Source organism: Parasteatoda tepidariorum, chromosome 3 (genome assembly GCF_982258835.1).
Source record: "Parasteatoda tepidariorum strain Cologne lab strain chromosome 3, Ptep-v5.0, whole genome shotgun sequence".
Classification (NCBI taxonomy): domain Eukaryota; kingdom Metazoa; phylum Arthropoda; class Arachnida; order Araneae; family Theridiidae; genus Parasteatoda; species Parasteatoda tepidariorum.
Window position 1 is genome coordinate 6,747,720 of NC_141757.1, and position 14,620 is coordinate 6,762,339.

General features: G+C 28.1%; 1 protein-coding gene across 2 annotated transcripts in view; it reads left to right on the plus strand.

Moving 5' to 3' along the window:
* The window catches only part of Asap (ArfGAP domain of ASAP), a 58,960-nt gene that overhangs the window by 20,688 nt on the left and 23,652 nt on the right, over nucleotides 1-14,620 (plus strand). For both annotated transcript variants that reach the window (XM_087158688.1, XM_087158689.1), the window contains exons 8-16: nucleotides 472-525; nucleotides 2,145-2,230; nucleotides 4,422-4,584; nucleotides 7,463-7,636; nucleotides 7,712-7,759; nucleotides 10,236-10,275; nucleotides 10,394-10,442; nucleotides 12,419-12,597; nucleotides 13,197-13,330. In XM_087158688.1, the coding sequence (XP_087014814.1) occupies nucleotides 472-525; nucleotides 2,145-2,230; nucleotides 4,422-4,584; nucleotides 7,463-7,636; nucleotides 7,712-7,759; nucleotides 10,236-10,275; nucleotides 10,394-10,442; nucleotides 12,419-12,597; nucleotides 13,197-13,330 (927 nt within the window). The remainder of the gene's footprint in view (nucleotides 1-471; nucleotides 526-2,144; nucleotides 2,231-4,421; nucleotides 4,585-7,462; nucleotides 7,637-7,711; nucleotides 7,760-10,235; nucleotides 10,276-10,393; nucleotides 10,443-12,418; nucleotides 12,598-13,196; nucleotides 13,331-14,620) is intronic.

A 14,620-nucleotide genomic window follows, 5' to 3' on the forward strand; every position in this document is an offset into this window, starting at 1 on the left:
CTGCATTGCAATTCGTATTCTCAAAATCTGATAATTATGCTCTATGATTCGTATTTGTGTATTCGTATTAAAAATTCATCATTGTAATTTGTATTTCGGCTTTTTTTAAAATCCAATATCATGATTCATATCCATGCCAGTTTAAAATCCAATAAAGCTATTCATATTCACACCAATATAGTGATTCTTGTAAGAAGTAATTTTTTTATTGAATTAGTTACTATAAGGGTGTGATATTCTGCACTAGTAAGTAATTAATTATAAATGTTTGTTCAAAAAGTTATGTTGAATATTAAACATGCATGATATATAAATTGATATATATATATATATATATATTTTTAAAAAAAACTTTTTCGAAAAAAAAAACATTTATTTACTTTAATAAACTGTTACTTTTCTGTTTTATATATTATCTAGTTCTAAAATATTCAATTTAATCTTTTTTTTTTTTTTTTTTTTTTTTTTAAGATTGCAGAAGAAATGGAAAAAGAAAGGAAAATATTTCAACTCCAAATGTGTGAAGTATGTTAGTTTGTACATAATTTATTTATAGTAACTACCATGTATGTATTTCAATAGATATCATTTTTATGGTTCCTCTTTGTTGACTGCCAAACTTTATAGATTCAAAATTAAAAACTTTTTCATTTTTTTAAACCTATATAAAGTTAGAATTTTGTAATTTTATGTGAATGCGAGACAGTATTGCTATGTTGCTTAGAAAAATAAAATAATTTTTGAATTTAACAAAAACTCAGGTAATAAATTTTTAATCCTTTTCTACATTACGGTATATTATTTTGACTTAATTTTTAATACAGAAAATATTATATAAATTATAATTAATATTAAATATAGTTAATAAGTTAGGAATCATGATCGTTTAATTAGGGCTGGGATAGCGTGGTTGATAGGGCACTGGACCCATGTACTTCCTTTTCTTTTGCATTGGATTCAAAATTCAAGACTTCGGAGTTAAACATTAGTAGTCGTAAACCCAAAAACTGGGTCGGCTATTCAGTGACGGTTATAAAATAAGAAAAATAAAAAATATTTTTAATTAATAATCTACTATAATATTCAGAAAGAACCAATATCAAGGAACCAATATCATTTTGTTTTACCAGTCTGATTTCAAGTGATATTCTTATATAGTTTATATTACTTGTTTATATAATTTTAGAAAATAAAAAGAATCCCGCTTCTATTGTTAGAAAAAACATTCAAAATAATAATAAATAAATTAGCAATAATAAATTAACAGTAATAATAAATTATGTGGGGAGAGTTGTTAACTTTGTCAACTTTGTTAACTTTGTAACAATGTCAACTTTCATCTAGGAAAAGGTATCCCAACATAGAATTGAGTTAGCGTGTCTTATATACTAGTGAATTGGCATTGTATTTTTGTAGTGCGTCTGGCACTTCAGAGGACAGTAAAGAGGAACAATAATGAGTTATGAATATTTGTGATTTTTGAAACGAGAAAGCTTCGGAAAAAGATCAGTAAATTACAAATGCTGAGAATTAGTACTAACCAAAATTTTTATACATTTTAAATAAATAAATGTGTTTATCCATCTTTCTTCAAATCATAAACATATTTGCTGTAAGTTCACAATTTTTTGTTTACTGATTTTCATGTCCATTACTTCTTTATTACTTATCATAATAAGAACTTTTCTTTTAGTATTTTTATATCTGTCGTTGAACAGCCGACCCAAATTTGGGTTTATGACTACTAATAATAAACTCCGTTGCCTGGCAATTTTGAACCCATTCTGGAAGACACGGAAACTTCTGGATCAGTACCCCTAGGGGTATGATTTGTTTTGGAAACATGGAGGAGTTTGTGACCCGACAGATTTCATATGAATGAGTAAAAATTTACAACACGGGGAGTCTTCAGTTGACAGGGGCGATCTCTTATACATGGGCCCAGTGCGCTAGCAACCAGGCTATCCCGACCCTTGGTTAGCAGTTTGAAAGATTGCACACAAAATGGGTTAAATTAGCTTTGAACGAATCAGTAACTTAATTTCATCTGCGCACTATCATTTAAATAGCCAGTACATGAAATTTGAAAATAAATAAATTTGTGTTTTAGCTAGTGTTTTTAAAACAGATTTTTTTTCTTCCAGTATCTCATTAAAGTTAATGAAATAAAAACTAAAAAAGGTGCTGAATTACTGCAACATTTAGTTGAATACTATCATGCTCAAAACAAGTAAGTTATTACTGTGATCTCTCTTTCTTTTTTCATTTTTTTAAATGTTTTCTTTACACATATAGATCTATATTTTGTTCCTCTTTTGATATTTGCTACTATAGAAGTAATGAAATTGAAAATCGAATGATTAAAAAATTTCCATTCGTGTTCTAATATCAACAAAGTTTGTGTTACTTTTATCTATATAAATTATGCATATTTGTTTTTCTATCGGTTGGAAGTTGTTTCTATCTATGATAAATCCATATTATAGGCTGGAGGAAAAATTAGTTTTTTTTTATTAATTTCAGATTTTTTTTGTACTTAATAGAGGTATAATGTAGTTTTCAATATTCAGAAATATTTTTCTAAAATATTTTTTGACAGTTAATAATTTTTTTTTAGTTCTTTCACATCCTGAAAAAGGGTAAAATAGGAAAAAAAATCTTTCAAAAACAGATATAATCTGAATATATTAATGTACTAGGGTTGGAGCCACCTGTTCACTGCCGCTCACCAAACCCTGATGAATGCTTAGCAATAATTGCTGCTTTTTGGCATAAACAGTTTTTTCTACGAAAGTTAAAATTATTGTCTTAAAATTTATGTACTAAAATCAATAGTAGCTTATCATTATTTATTATATTGCTTGTCGTTATATTGTATCTCTTTATTGTAATTTATTGCCTCTGTTTGCTTACGCTTGTAATCCCAATTTCTATACCAAACATTTCCTTCATGCTTTGTATAAACAACTTTTTTGTTCCTTAACGGTGGAAGTCAATTTGATAGATGAACACAAAGTACGTATGCTGCTGAAAAAACTAAATTCAAGTTTGTATGGTTAAACAGGGTGCATAGCGTTTTTAAAAAGTGCTTAAAGGTGCTTATTTTTGATTTACATTTTTTAAGTGCCATTAAATGTGCTTTTTTAATTCAGGGTTTGTAAAAAGTGCTTAATTTTATATATTTTAAAAAGATATTTTTTCTTTGCCGTGTCGATTGTCGCTCTAAATTGCAAAAAATGCATGGTTTTCCCAATTTTCTTTGCAATTTTTATCAGAAACTAGTTATTTTATCATGATTATGTAAATTTTTTGAAAATGTTTTTAAATTTTATTGATTTTATTTTTATAAATTAAGAACATTAAACGATAGAAAAATATATTACTGCACAGATCCTGACTATGATTTTTTTTTGGAAAGTGATTTAAAATATTTTTTGAGTGCTTAAAATGTGCTTATTTTTTGCTAAAAAAATCTGGCTATGCACCCTGTTAAATAAAACAAAGTGACTAAAACTGTGGGTAACAACCTATCAGAAGCTATTGAGGTAAAAGTTAGCAACTGTTTTAATTTAAGCTCATTGACTGGAAATCAGTTTAAGTCCTTGTATGTTTCTCAATTTTCTTTTGGTCAAAGATGTTTAAAATTGCATTTAAGACTAATTTAAATTTCACTGTCTGAATGCTTCTGCCACTTTTAATATAAAATAAAAATCTCACAGCAGAGTTAGAAGTTATGTTTTTATATATCTTATTGATATCACAGTATTATATATATTGCGGCTTTCAGGAGAAGGAGAACTCAAAACATCAGTCTCTCATTGTGGCAGATTCCATAGTTACCAGGAAAAGTCACTTCAAATAGGGGTGTGGGGAGAATAGTTTGGTCTTGATTTCGGCATAGGTCAGCAGGAGTAGAACAATCGACACCTTCATTCCTCCATTGCACTTCCATTAGAAATGCGCTTTCACTTGTAACCATAGCAACAGGCAGCACCAGATTTTTGGTCTGGATGAGTTCTCCTCAAAGCCACACAATGGAACACTCCCTCCCCTCACTTAACATTCTTAATGTAATAGGGAAAACATTATTGATAATTTTTTCATAGATATTTTATAACTCCTGACATAATTCATTTAAATTATAAATATTCCGTAAAAATAAATTCTCCCATCATTTTGAAAAGTTTACTTTTTTCCCCCTTTTGCAGTTATTTTCAAAATGGTTTGAAAACAATAGAACATTTTAATTGCCTGTTATTAGATTTGGATTCTTAATGTATTAGGGGAAACATTATTGCTTATTTTTTCATCGACATTTTATAATGCATAGCATGAAAATTCATTTAAATTTTAAACTTTCTGTAAAAATAAATACATTGTTACATCATTTTGAAAATTATACTTTTTCTTTCCTTTTACAGTTATTTTCAAGATGGTTTGAAAACTATAGAACATTTTAATAATTATATTAAAGAATTATCTATAAAATTGCAAAAAATTAAACAAAAGCAAGATGAGGAAAGGAAAAAGCTTGTTGATTTACGTAACACTCTTAGAAATTCTCCTTCCCTTGATTCAAGAGAGGTGAGATAATTTTTTATGTTTGCCTCTAAATAATATATTAATTAATGAACCAACAATACTTACAAATATTAAAATAAATAATGTTTGAGGCAGAATATATTGTATTTCTTTATTGTTAGCTGTTGCCTCTAGATGACATATATCTTAATGAACCAACAATTATACTCACTGATATTAAAATAAATAATGTTAGATGCAGAATATATTGTATCTCTTTATTGTAATTTGTTGCCTCTAAATGACATATATCTTAGTGAACTAACAATAATACTCTCAAATATTAATATAAATACTGTTTTACGCAGAAAACATTGTATCTCTTTATTGTAATTTAACAGATTCCTTTCTTTATGTTTAAATAGTATTACATATATATTAATGTATGTTTAATTTATTCTTATATATATATTTTTTTTTGGATAGAAATTTTTTTTTATTTTCGCATACCTGACAAGTCTCATGTTTTTTTTAACAAAGTCTCTTGTATTTTATGACTATCTCCTGTTTGCCCATATATTCTCAAATTTCTCCGAATTTGTTGAAGAAAATTTAGAAGAAAAAAAAGAATTTTGGTCATAAAATACCTGCTAATTGCAAAAATCTCAACAGGTAGTGCTAGTGCCAGTACTGCAGTATGTTGAGTGCTTATAGTTTAAGTAATTATAAATAATGGTTTAAAAAATCTTCTTTGGATTAAGATTTATACATATTTTTTACTTTGGTAAATGTAAGTGCTTATCTTATTTTCAATTTTGACTTACATGATTAGGCATGATGTATCACAACTTTACTCGTAGCCCAAAAATTGTCGTTAGTAAAGTCTCCGTTATTTTATTCTCCAAAGTTAGCAGGTATGTTTTCATCTCACCTCAATAACAAATGAAATTGTTAAGTGAATTACAATAATTTAGCTTATTACGGGTCCTTAGGACCCAGGACTTCTGAATTTCAGGGGGGGGAGGGGGTAATTTTTTTTTTTATTACTAAAAACGGCTTCCTATTTATAATAATAAAAATCTTCCATTTAAATATGACACATATATTTTATGATTAAGTAAAAAATGTACTTAGTAATGAATTGATTCAGTAATTATTCAACAAAGAATTAAACGAAATCAAAATCAAGTGATCTTCTTAAATGATAACAGAGCACTCTTTTTTGCTGGAGTCGGTGTAGGTTTTTTTTAAGAGGTACCTATTTTGTGAAAATTTAGACATAATTTGTGGAAATTAAGAATTATATTAAAAATCAACACAAAAATATAGTAAAATAATAAAATATTTAAAAAATTGTCACTACAAATAAAAATCATTTATGACGGGTAAATTTCTATAGATATTTTTCCCATTTGTTCAAAAACAATTTTGCTAACATGCTTAAAATTGTATTTTAATTGTAGCTTAAAACTGTATCTTGTCCATAGTTAGATTTCAACTTGAATTTAATAAAAATATACATTTAACAGTACTAGCAGTAAAAGTTATCTTCATTATGAGAACATTTTCATCTGATTATGAGATCTTAATTATGAGAACATCTTCATTATGAGAACTGGGTCATAGAGAAAAAAGCTTCTTAGAGAAAAAAAAAATGTTTCATAAAGAAAAAGGTCTATTAGAATAATATTTCAAATTCCTATTGCCAGAGGGGCAGCCTTGTCATTTCATTTTAAAAGCTTTTGTTTACAGGGCGATATAAGCAACAAAATTTTAAGAGTTGGAGAATCTTAGAACTTGCATTTTTAAAAGTATTTTGCGAAACGACCGGTTTTCCTTAAGTTGAATTTGTGAAGGTACCGCTAAACAGTTGTAAATTTGTCCTCGACAGACTCCTATTTTGATATGTACTCATTCATAATTCTGGTTCGATCTTTAATATTTCGCTAAAAGTAAGATAAAACGAGTCTCACTGAATAGATATAGGTTTTTAAAAAAATTAAATACCAGCTTCAAAATAACAACAAATAATATATTATTTTCAATAAATTTTAGTTCTTTGCTAATGAAATGTCCCAGATTTTTTGCTGCACACATCACTGAAAGTATATACAGGGCATCCGCGCACCTGGAAAGTCATTAATTTTGGTATTTAGCTAAAATTTTCATGAAATGGCATGATTTTAACTATTTTTTTGGGGAAAAAAATCATGGAAAGTCATAGATTTAAGTCGCCGAAAAATCTAATTTTTAAAATGGACTTGCCCCGCCCCCCAATTTCAGGGTGTTTCGAATATCTGAATTTGTAACAAAGTCCCCATTCACAGTCATGTTTTATTAAAATATGTAATGTTTTTATCATGTTCTTTAAAAATTATGGCGTTCTTTCAAAAAGTAAAAGAAAACATCATTTCTAGAGTTAATCATCCTATGTGATTTCAGAAATTTTACTGTTTTTTTATTTTTTATTTTATCACTTTAAAATTCTAGCTGAAGCAAGCCAGTCATTGTCGAATTTTTTTTTATTTATTCAGAAATAAAAACAGAAAAATCGGGAGTATTTCTATCTTTTCGATGAAAAATGAAAGTATCTTTAGAATATAATTCTACAGAAAAAAAAGAGAAAGAAAGTTATTTGCTTTTGTATTTATTTCAGCTATTTTATTGCATCAACTCATTTTTTTTACCCTGTTTTTTAGATTTAGAATCTATAAATATGAAGATGCAGAGTATAACAGTTTGGGTTATACCTATCATTTAAATTAATGTTTTTATAATGCGTGTTTAAATTTATTGTTGTGTTTTTGTCGAAGAAAATAGTAGCTTCGTTAAGTCATGAAAGATTCTTTGAATTAGTCATGAAAAGTTATGACTTTGAAATTCTAAAATGTGGCAAATGCCATGTATATAAATGAGTTTCAAATATTTAATATAATTTCAGAGCTTAGTACTTTATCCATCTGGTTACACACCTCACCAACCATCAGGAAATGAAAATTTTGGTTACACTAAAGTTGGCAATCTTTTTAAAAAGTCTGACGGAAAAGTAAGAAAAGTTTGGCAGAAACGAAGGTGTGAAATTAGAGATGGATTCCTCTATATTTCTCATTCTGATGTAAGAGTTTTTATTCTCTTTAAAGCACTCATTTATTCATTTTAATTATTCTAATGCTTCTTTTCCCTTATTTAGGAAACAAAAGCACCTACAAAACTGAATCTTCTTACGAGTCAAGTCAAAGTAAGTAATTTGTTTTATGAAAATCTAATCGTGCTTGTTATTATTATAGTAAGAAGGCTGTTTTTTTAATTTTTTTTACAACCTCTGATATGCATACTTGCCAAGTCTCGTGTTTTTTAACGAAGACTCCTGTATTTTACGACTATCTCCTGTTTACCCATATATTCTCAAATTTCTTCGTATTTGTTAAAAAATTAAAACAAATTTATTTTTTTTAGCAAAAAAATATTTACTGATGTTAAAAATTCTTATCTTATTCCTCAACAGTTGTTGCTATTGCCAGTATGTTAACAGGGTGCGTAGCGTTTGTAAAAAGTATTTAAAGGTGCTTTTTTGGGGATTTCGTTTTTAAAAGCTTTTAAAGGTGCTTTTTTCAGCTGGCGTTTTTAAAAAGTGCTTTTTTTCCGAATAATACTTTTTTTCCCTTCAGTGATATCTGGTGGATCCCATGCATTTCAAGAAAAATGGGGAGTTTGCTACTTAATCATTCACGCGGACTTCATGTCATACTCACGTTATGACTTGCTCATGCGCGCACACTTGAAACCGAAACCCGAGTGCTCTAATTCGGATAGAGAATATCAGATCCTTATGAAATGTTTTCCTTTTTAATTTATTTTAATTTTGTTCTTGTTTATTTTATTTTACTAACACTTTTTTTGACGTAGGGGGGTAAAGGTACTTTTGTTCTGAGTTCAGGGTCAAGTTGAATTCACTCGGTGATGTGGGAAAGTACCGATTGTTTCGATTTACGCCCATTTCTTTTTGGGTTTTTTTTTTAACGCTAAAACTGTTTATAGAAAGTTTTGGTTTTTCAATAATATCATTGATTGAATATGAATTTTTTGAGTGCTTGAAAATTTTTGTAAAGTGCTTGAAAAGTTTTTAAAAAGTGCTTATTTTTGATTCAAAGATTTGGCTACGCACCCTGGTTAAGTGTTACTAGTTTAAGTAATCATAAATAATGATTAAAAAAATCTAAAGGGTGCACAACCTTTTTGAGTGAAGGGCCACTTGCACAGCATGTTGACTAACAAACGGCCACACGCATATTTAGTCATGTTAGCTTCAAATATGATAATTTTTATATAAAAATTTGTGTTCTAAGCAACTAAATATTTTTATCAGTAAACTTAATAACATATTTGCAGAAAATTTAATACTTTTAATGATTTGAATTTATTTGAAAATAAAAAAAAACTACTACTTTTTTTTAGAAAAACTTTTTCCATTTTTCCCAATAATCAATTTATGAGGTATAAATATTGAGAAAAGGATATAAATTCTAAACAAGAAGAAACTTACAGAATGAAAGTGCAAAAAACATATGCATTTTATAGAGCAATATAAATTGAATTAAATATTTTAATGAAAGAAAATTTATAATGTTAAAACGAGAACCAAATTAAAAGAAATGTTTTTATTGTGTTCAGAAGGTTGTGCACCCCTAATGTAAACCTTTCTGTCAAAAGATATAACAAGTTTATTCTTAGGTGTTCACACCAGCTCAATTAGTTCTGTGAGTCTTTGAACATGATAAGAAATTGTTACCTTCTTGGTATTTTTTTTAAAATTTAATTTTGTTTTTATTATTTATGAAAGATATAGTTAAGTAAAAGTTAGGAAGTATATAACAAGTATACTTCGCTTAGTATGAAATTTTATAAAGTAGTATACTAAGTTATAAAGTAAAATTAAAGCAATTTAGAATAATTAACAAGAAATTAAACATAAAAGTATAATGTTCAAAGTATTGTACCTCAAGCTATGACACGTAGATTTCTGAATAGTGTGTAAGGCAATCTGCAAAGAGCATTAATTTTTATTTAAATTTCATCAAAACACTTAATTTTATGCTTTTCAGTTAATTTTAATGAATACTATGTATGAAGATAATTCTTTATTGCAATTCAAATAATAAAATTCCATAAATTATCCTATAAAATATCCTTTTTTTTAAAAACAAATTTCATTATTTTTATTTTTTTTATGACAGATGGAGTTAACGAAGTAAATGAAAGTTATGAAGTAAATATCAAGTATACTATTTTATAAAGTAGTATACTAAGTTTTAAAGTAAAAATCAAGCAATTTAGAATAATTAACAAGAAATTAAGCGTAAAAGTATAATGTTCAAGGTATTGTACCTCAAGTTATGACAAATTGTAGATTCCTAAATAGTTTTGTAAGACAGTCTGCAAAAAATATTAATTTTTACATTAATTAACAAAATGCATTAATTTCATCGAAACACTTAATTTTATATTTTTAAGTTTTAGTGGATATTATGTATAAAAATATTTCTTTTTGCAACTCAAATAATAAAACTCCATAAATTATCCTTTAAAATTAGATTTCTTAAACTTTTTCTTTTAATTTAATAACAAATGTACCTTCCATGAATCAAATGAAGCATAATTTGACCCTAAATGATTGTTCCTTGATCTTCTAATTTTGATTAAAAATTTTCCCACAGGTTGTGCAAGAAGAAAAAAAGTGTTTTGATCTCATATCATGTAAGCAACTAACAAAATTTAATGTCTACTTTATATATATATATATATATATCTATACATAATATTCTATAATTAAATATAATTAACCATCTTTAATTATATTTCTTTTCATTCTCAGATAATCGAACCTACCATTTCCAAGCAGAAGACGAGAATGAGATGGAGGTGTAAGTGGCTTTAATTATCAAATGCCGTTTTTTTTTTTTTTTTTTTTTTTAGAATTTGGTTTATTTTTTTTAACCTTTGCAAAATAAAATAAGAACATTATTCTCTGCCAACTGTACTGGATTTTGCCAGTTTCTTCTGGTCTACTGGTTTAATAAGAATTCTCCCGCTTTTTGAACATTTTAGAAAATTCTCTAAAATTGAGTAAGTTTCCTTAAGAAATCCCTATTGAAATAGAATTTTTATGCAGATTATTTTCTGGCTTGAATATTTAAATAAGTGTCTCTAATACTTAATAGAGTGAGCCTCATTTATAAAATTCAGTTAACTATCTTTGATGAAAATAACGCCTATTACTATTCAAAATCACGAATAAACATAAATTTCAACATCATTCAATGTGAAATCATAACTGGATAATATTGCAGTTTTTTTATTTTGATGACTGTAAAAATCCCTAAAATTCCCTATGTGTAAAATATTTAGTATATTTTGCAATAATTATCATTAAATTTATATTATTTCGTAAAATCTACTGGTTTATTTCTTATCCGTGTTGGCAGCTATGGACATTAGACAGTTTGGTGTCAAACACATAGTATATTTAAATTTAATTTTAAAATTAATGGTACATGTGCACTTTGCATTACCTCAATTTTTATTTTTATAACCGTCGTTGAACAGCCGACCTATTTCTTTTTTGGGGGGTTTACAACTACTAATGTTCAACTCCGCAGCTTTGTAATTTTGAACCCAATCCAGAAGACAAGGGAACTCTTGCATCAAGTTTTGAGAGAAATTTACCTTTGTGGAGACATTTTGATGGAACTAACTGACATTTGCATTACATGGACAGGAGAACCACGAAAACCTCCTATGGTTAGATTGACAGCAAGGGGACTCTAACCCATGATCCGTCTACCACTGAGGATATTTCACGTCAACACTGTGGTTAGTGCAAGCCAGATGCGGAATTCCTATCGAACAGCCATCGCAGGGATTCAACCCGGTTCGCCTCATTGAAAGGCGAACCATCACAACTCTCATTACCTCAATTGAGATAAGTGGGCAAATGGTTTTAGTAATGATTTGACCTCTGCACTATGATTCCCAGCCATGTGAAAATGTTTTGGGCTCTGCAATATAATTGTAAATCAGGTGTTTATTTTATGTATTTAATTTTTGAAAAGCTTAGTGGAAGAATGTGTTAAGCGGCATTTTTGGGAATCGTAACAAACTCGTAAGCCTAGAAAGCAAAATGTTTTTAACATGCTATTCTATACCTCATGGTGCCGTATCGTTTTTAAAAAGTGCTTAGAGGTGCTTATTTTCGTTTCTTAAAAGCTCTCAAAGGTGCTTTTTCTGTTGGGTGTTTTTAAAAAGTGTTTTATTTTCGCTTTTCAAAAATTAGGTTTTTTTTATTTGCATTGTCCATTTTTGCCATATTTTATGCAAAATGTGGTTTTTACATTGTTCTATTCAACGTTCTCATAAGGAACCACAATTGATTTCAACGCACCATCGGTCCATAGCATATGAAAGCAACAACCATTTTACATGTTTGATAAAATACTTGGAGTCGGCATTGGCATCTATTGAACTCGGTTCAGAGAGATTACTGCGCTCTCATGTGCAACTCTGCTGCAGTTTGCAAGGTAATCAAGATCTTTATTTCAGGCTTCATTTTCCACCCTCTTATATCAAACTGAAAAGTACCTCGTTTATTTTATGCTGGCTGATGTAATAAAAAAAATTTCTAAATGTAATGAAGTTCTTTGTTAGAAACTTTGTTAGTTATCATAATCATGTAAAGTCTTTGAAAATTATTTTGCATTTTGTTAATGTATGTAGTGCGTAAAAAGTACTTAAAAGTGCTTATTTTTTGTTGAAAGATTTGGCTACGCACCCTGTATAATGAGTCTCTATCAATCACCCTTTTGATGTGAAAATTAAAATTAGAGCATATTTTTTTTTTTAGATGGATGTCTGTTCTTGTAAATTGTAAAGAAGGAGCACTCAGGAAAGCATTCGATGATTCTGGTCAGACGGGTGGAACTAAAGTCAATCAAAGTCTAATGGAACTTCAGCAGGGTATTATTCGACAAGTACAAAGATTACCTGGTAACGATCGCTGCTGCGACTGCAACTCTTCTAAAGGTAAATGATAAAAATTATTTCATAGCTGACAACTCAACAGGATTTTCTAGTAGACTACTGGATTGTTAAAGTTTCTACTGGTTTAATTGAAATTCTCCTGGATTTTGTACATTTTAGAAAGTTCCCTAAAATTAAATAAGTTTCCTAAAAAAATCCCTTTTGAAATAGAATTTTTTTTACAGATTAGTGCTTGCTAGAATATTTAAATAAGTATTATTAATGCGCAATGAAGCAAACCTCATTTATAGAAATCAGTTCAAAACTTTTTTTGTCCAAAAATGTTCAGTTTGTTTTTATTCAGAACTCTCTTCTTAAATGAACTAAGAAAATCTTTTAACTATCTTTGATGAATTAATTGGCTTTTATTCGAAATGATTATTATGAGTATACATTATACATAACATTTCAAGTATTTTTAATGTCAATCATAACTGAAAAATAATGAAATTTTTCTATTTTGATAATTATAAAAATCCCTAAAATTCCCTATGTGTAAAATCTACTGGGTTTTTTCCTATCCGTGCTGGCAGCTATGTTATTTATTTTTTGACCAAATAATTATTTTAATTAACTAAAATGGCTTATACCATTCTTTTTAGATCCAACCTGGCTCTCTACCAATTTTGGAATATTGATGTGTATCGAGTGTTCAGGCATTCATCGAGATTTAGGAGTTCACATATCACGTATCCAGTCTTTAACATTAGATAATATTGGAACATCTCAGCTTTTAGTATGTAGCAAATTAAAATGAATATTATTATGACAATTATTTAAGTTATAACTTATTAGAAATTTAATTTATCACATTTATTGAATTTAATAGTAAATCTACGTTATAATTCAACAGATTAACCATTCAATAATTGATAAGTGGTATGTTTCAAACATACTGGATGCAGGGTTAAAAATTAAAATGTGACAGTCAGGCCGAAGTCATTGAACAGAAATGGAACTCACTGAAAATTGGTTTTTGTTTAAACCTAGGGAAAACCTGGAAAATAAAGGGAATTTTGTTTCTTATTTTTGTCTTTTAAAAAATGGTGATCACTTAAAGCATAATCTATGGGATATTTAACGATGATATTCCAACTATAGTAAACTATTTCATTTACTATAGCATTATTTAAGTATGTTCAGCTATTCCTTCTTTTTTCTTTGCAGAAAAAAACGCATTTTCAATTCTCGATTACATTCGAATGTGAAAAATTACAGCAACTTAAAATACGACGCCTCTCAAATTATCTCGAGTGTGCACAGTTTGGTCTGTACGTGCGCTCGAATTAACTCGAGCGCACAAGTTAAGAGGTTAATGTAAGAAAATATGTAGACCACTATGTCTGAAAATTTCAAACAGGCAGAGAGAAATGACATGATGAACTTGTTTAAATTCATTCCTCCCACGAGTATTATAAAACTTTGAGAACAAATCGGCGTTACATAAGCTCAAATAGAGCTAATGAAAGAAGATATCATTTATATTAAAGATGAATCAATTTAAACAAAGTAATGCTCGTAATATTATGTATCAGTAGCGGAACGGATATTATTAAATTTTTCTAAAATCTTTAATAAAGCATATGTTAATATGATAAAGTTTTTTTGGGAAAAAAAATTATTCAATGACTGAATTTGAATTAATTGCTGTTATCAAACCTCTAGCAAAAAAAAAAAAAAAACCAGAACATTTTTATGACTGATATAATATAATAAAAAATGTAAATTGAAAGCGTCATTTTATATGGTTCGAATGAAGCATCAGGAATTTTTCTTTACAAGTACTTTAGAAAAGTCTATCATTAATAGAAAAGTAACAGTTGCCAGTAAATTGGTTAAAAATGCTTTGGATAAAATAAGAAAAGTTGAAACCCTCACTTCATTCAAATCAAGTATGAATTTGACGAAGAAACAGAATTTAATGCCAGAAAATGTGTAGACCACTATGTATAATGAATTTAGACCAGCCTTTATTGCTTCCAACAGGCAGAGAGAAAAGACATGATGAACTTATTGAAATTCATTC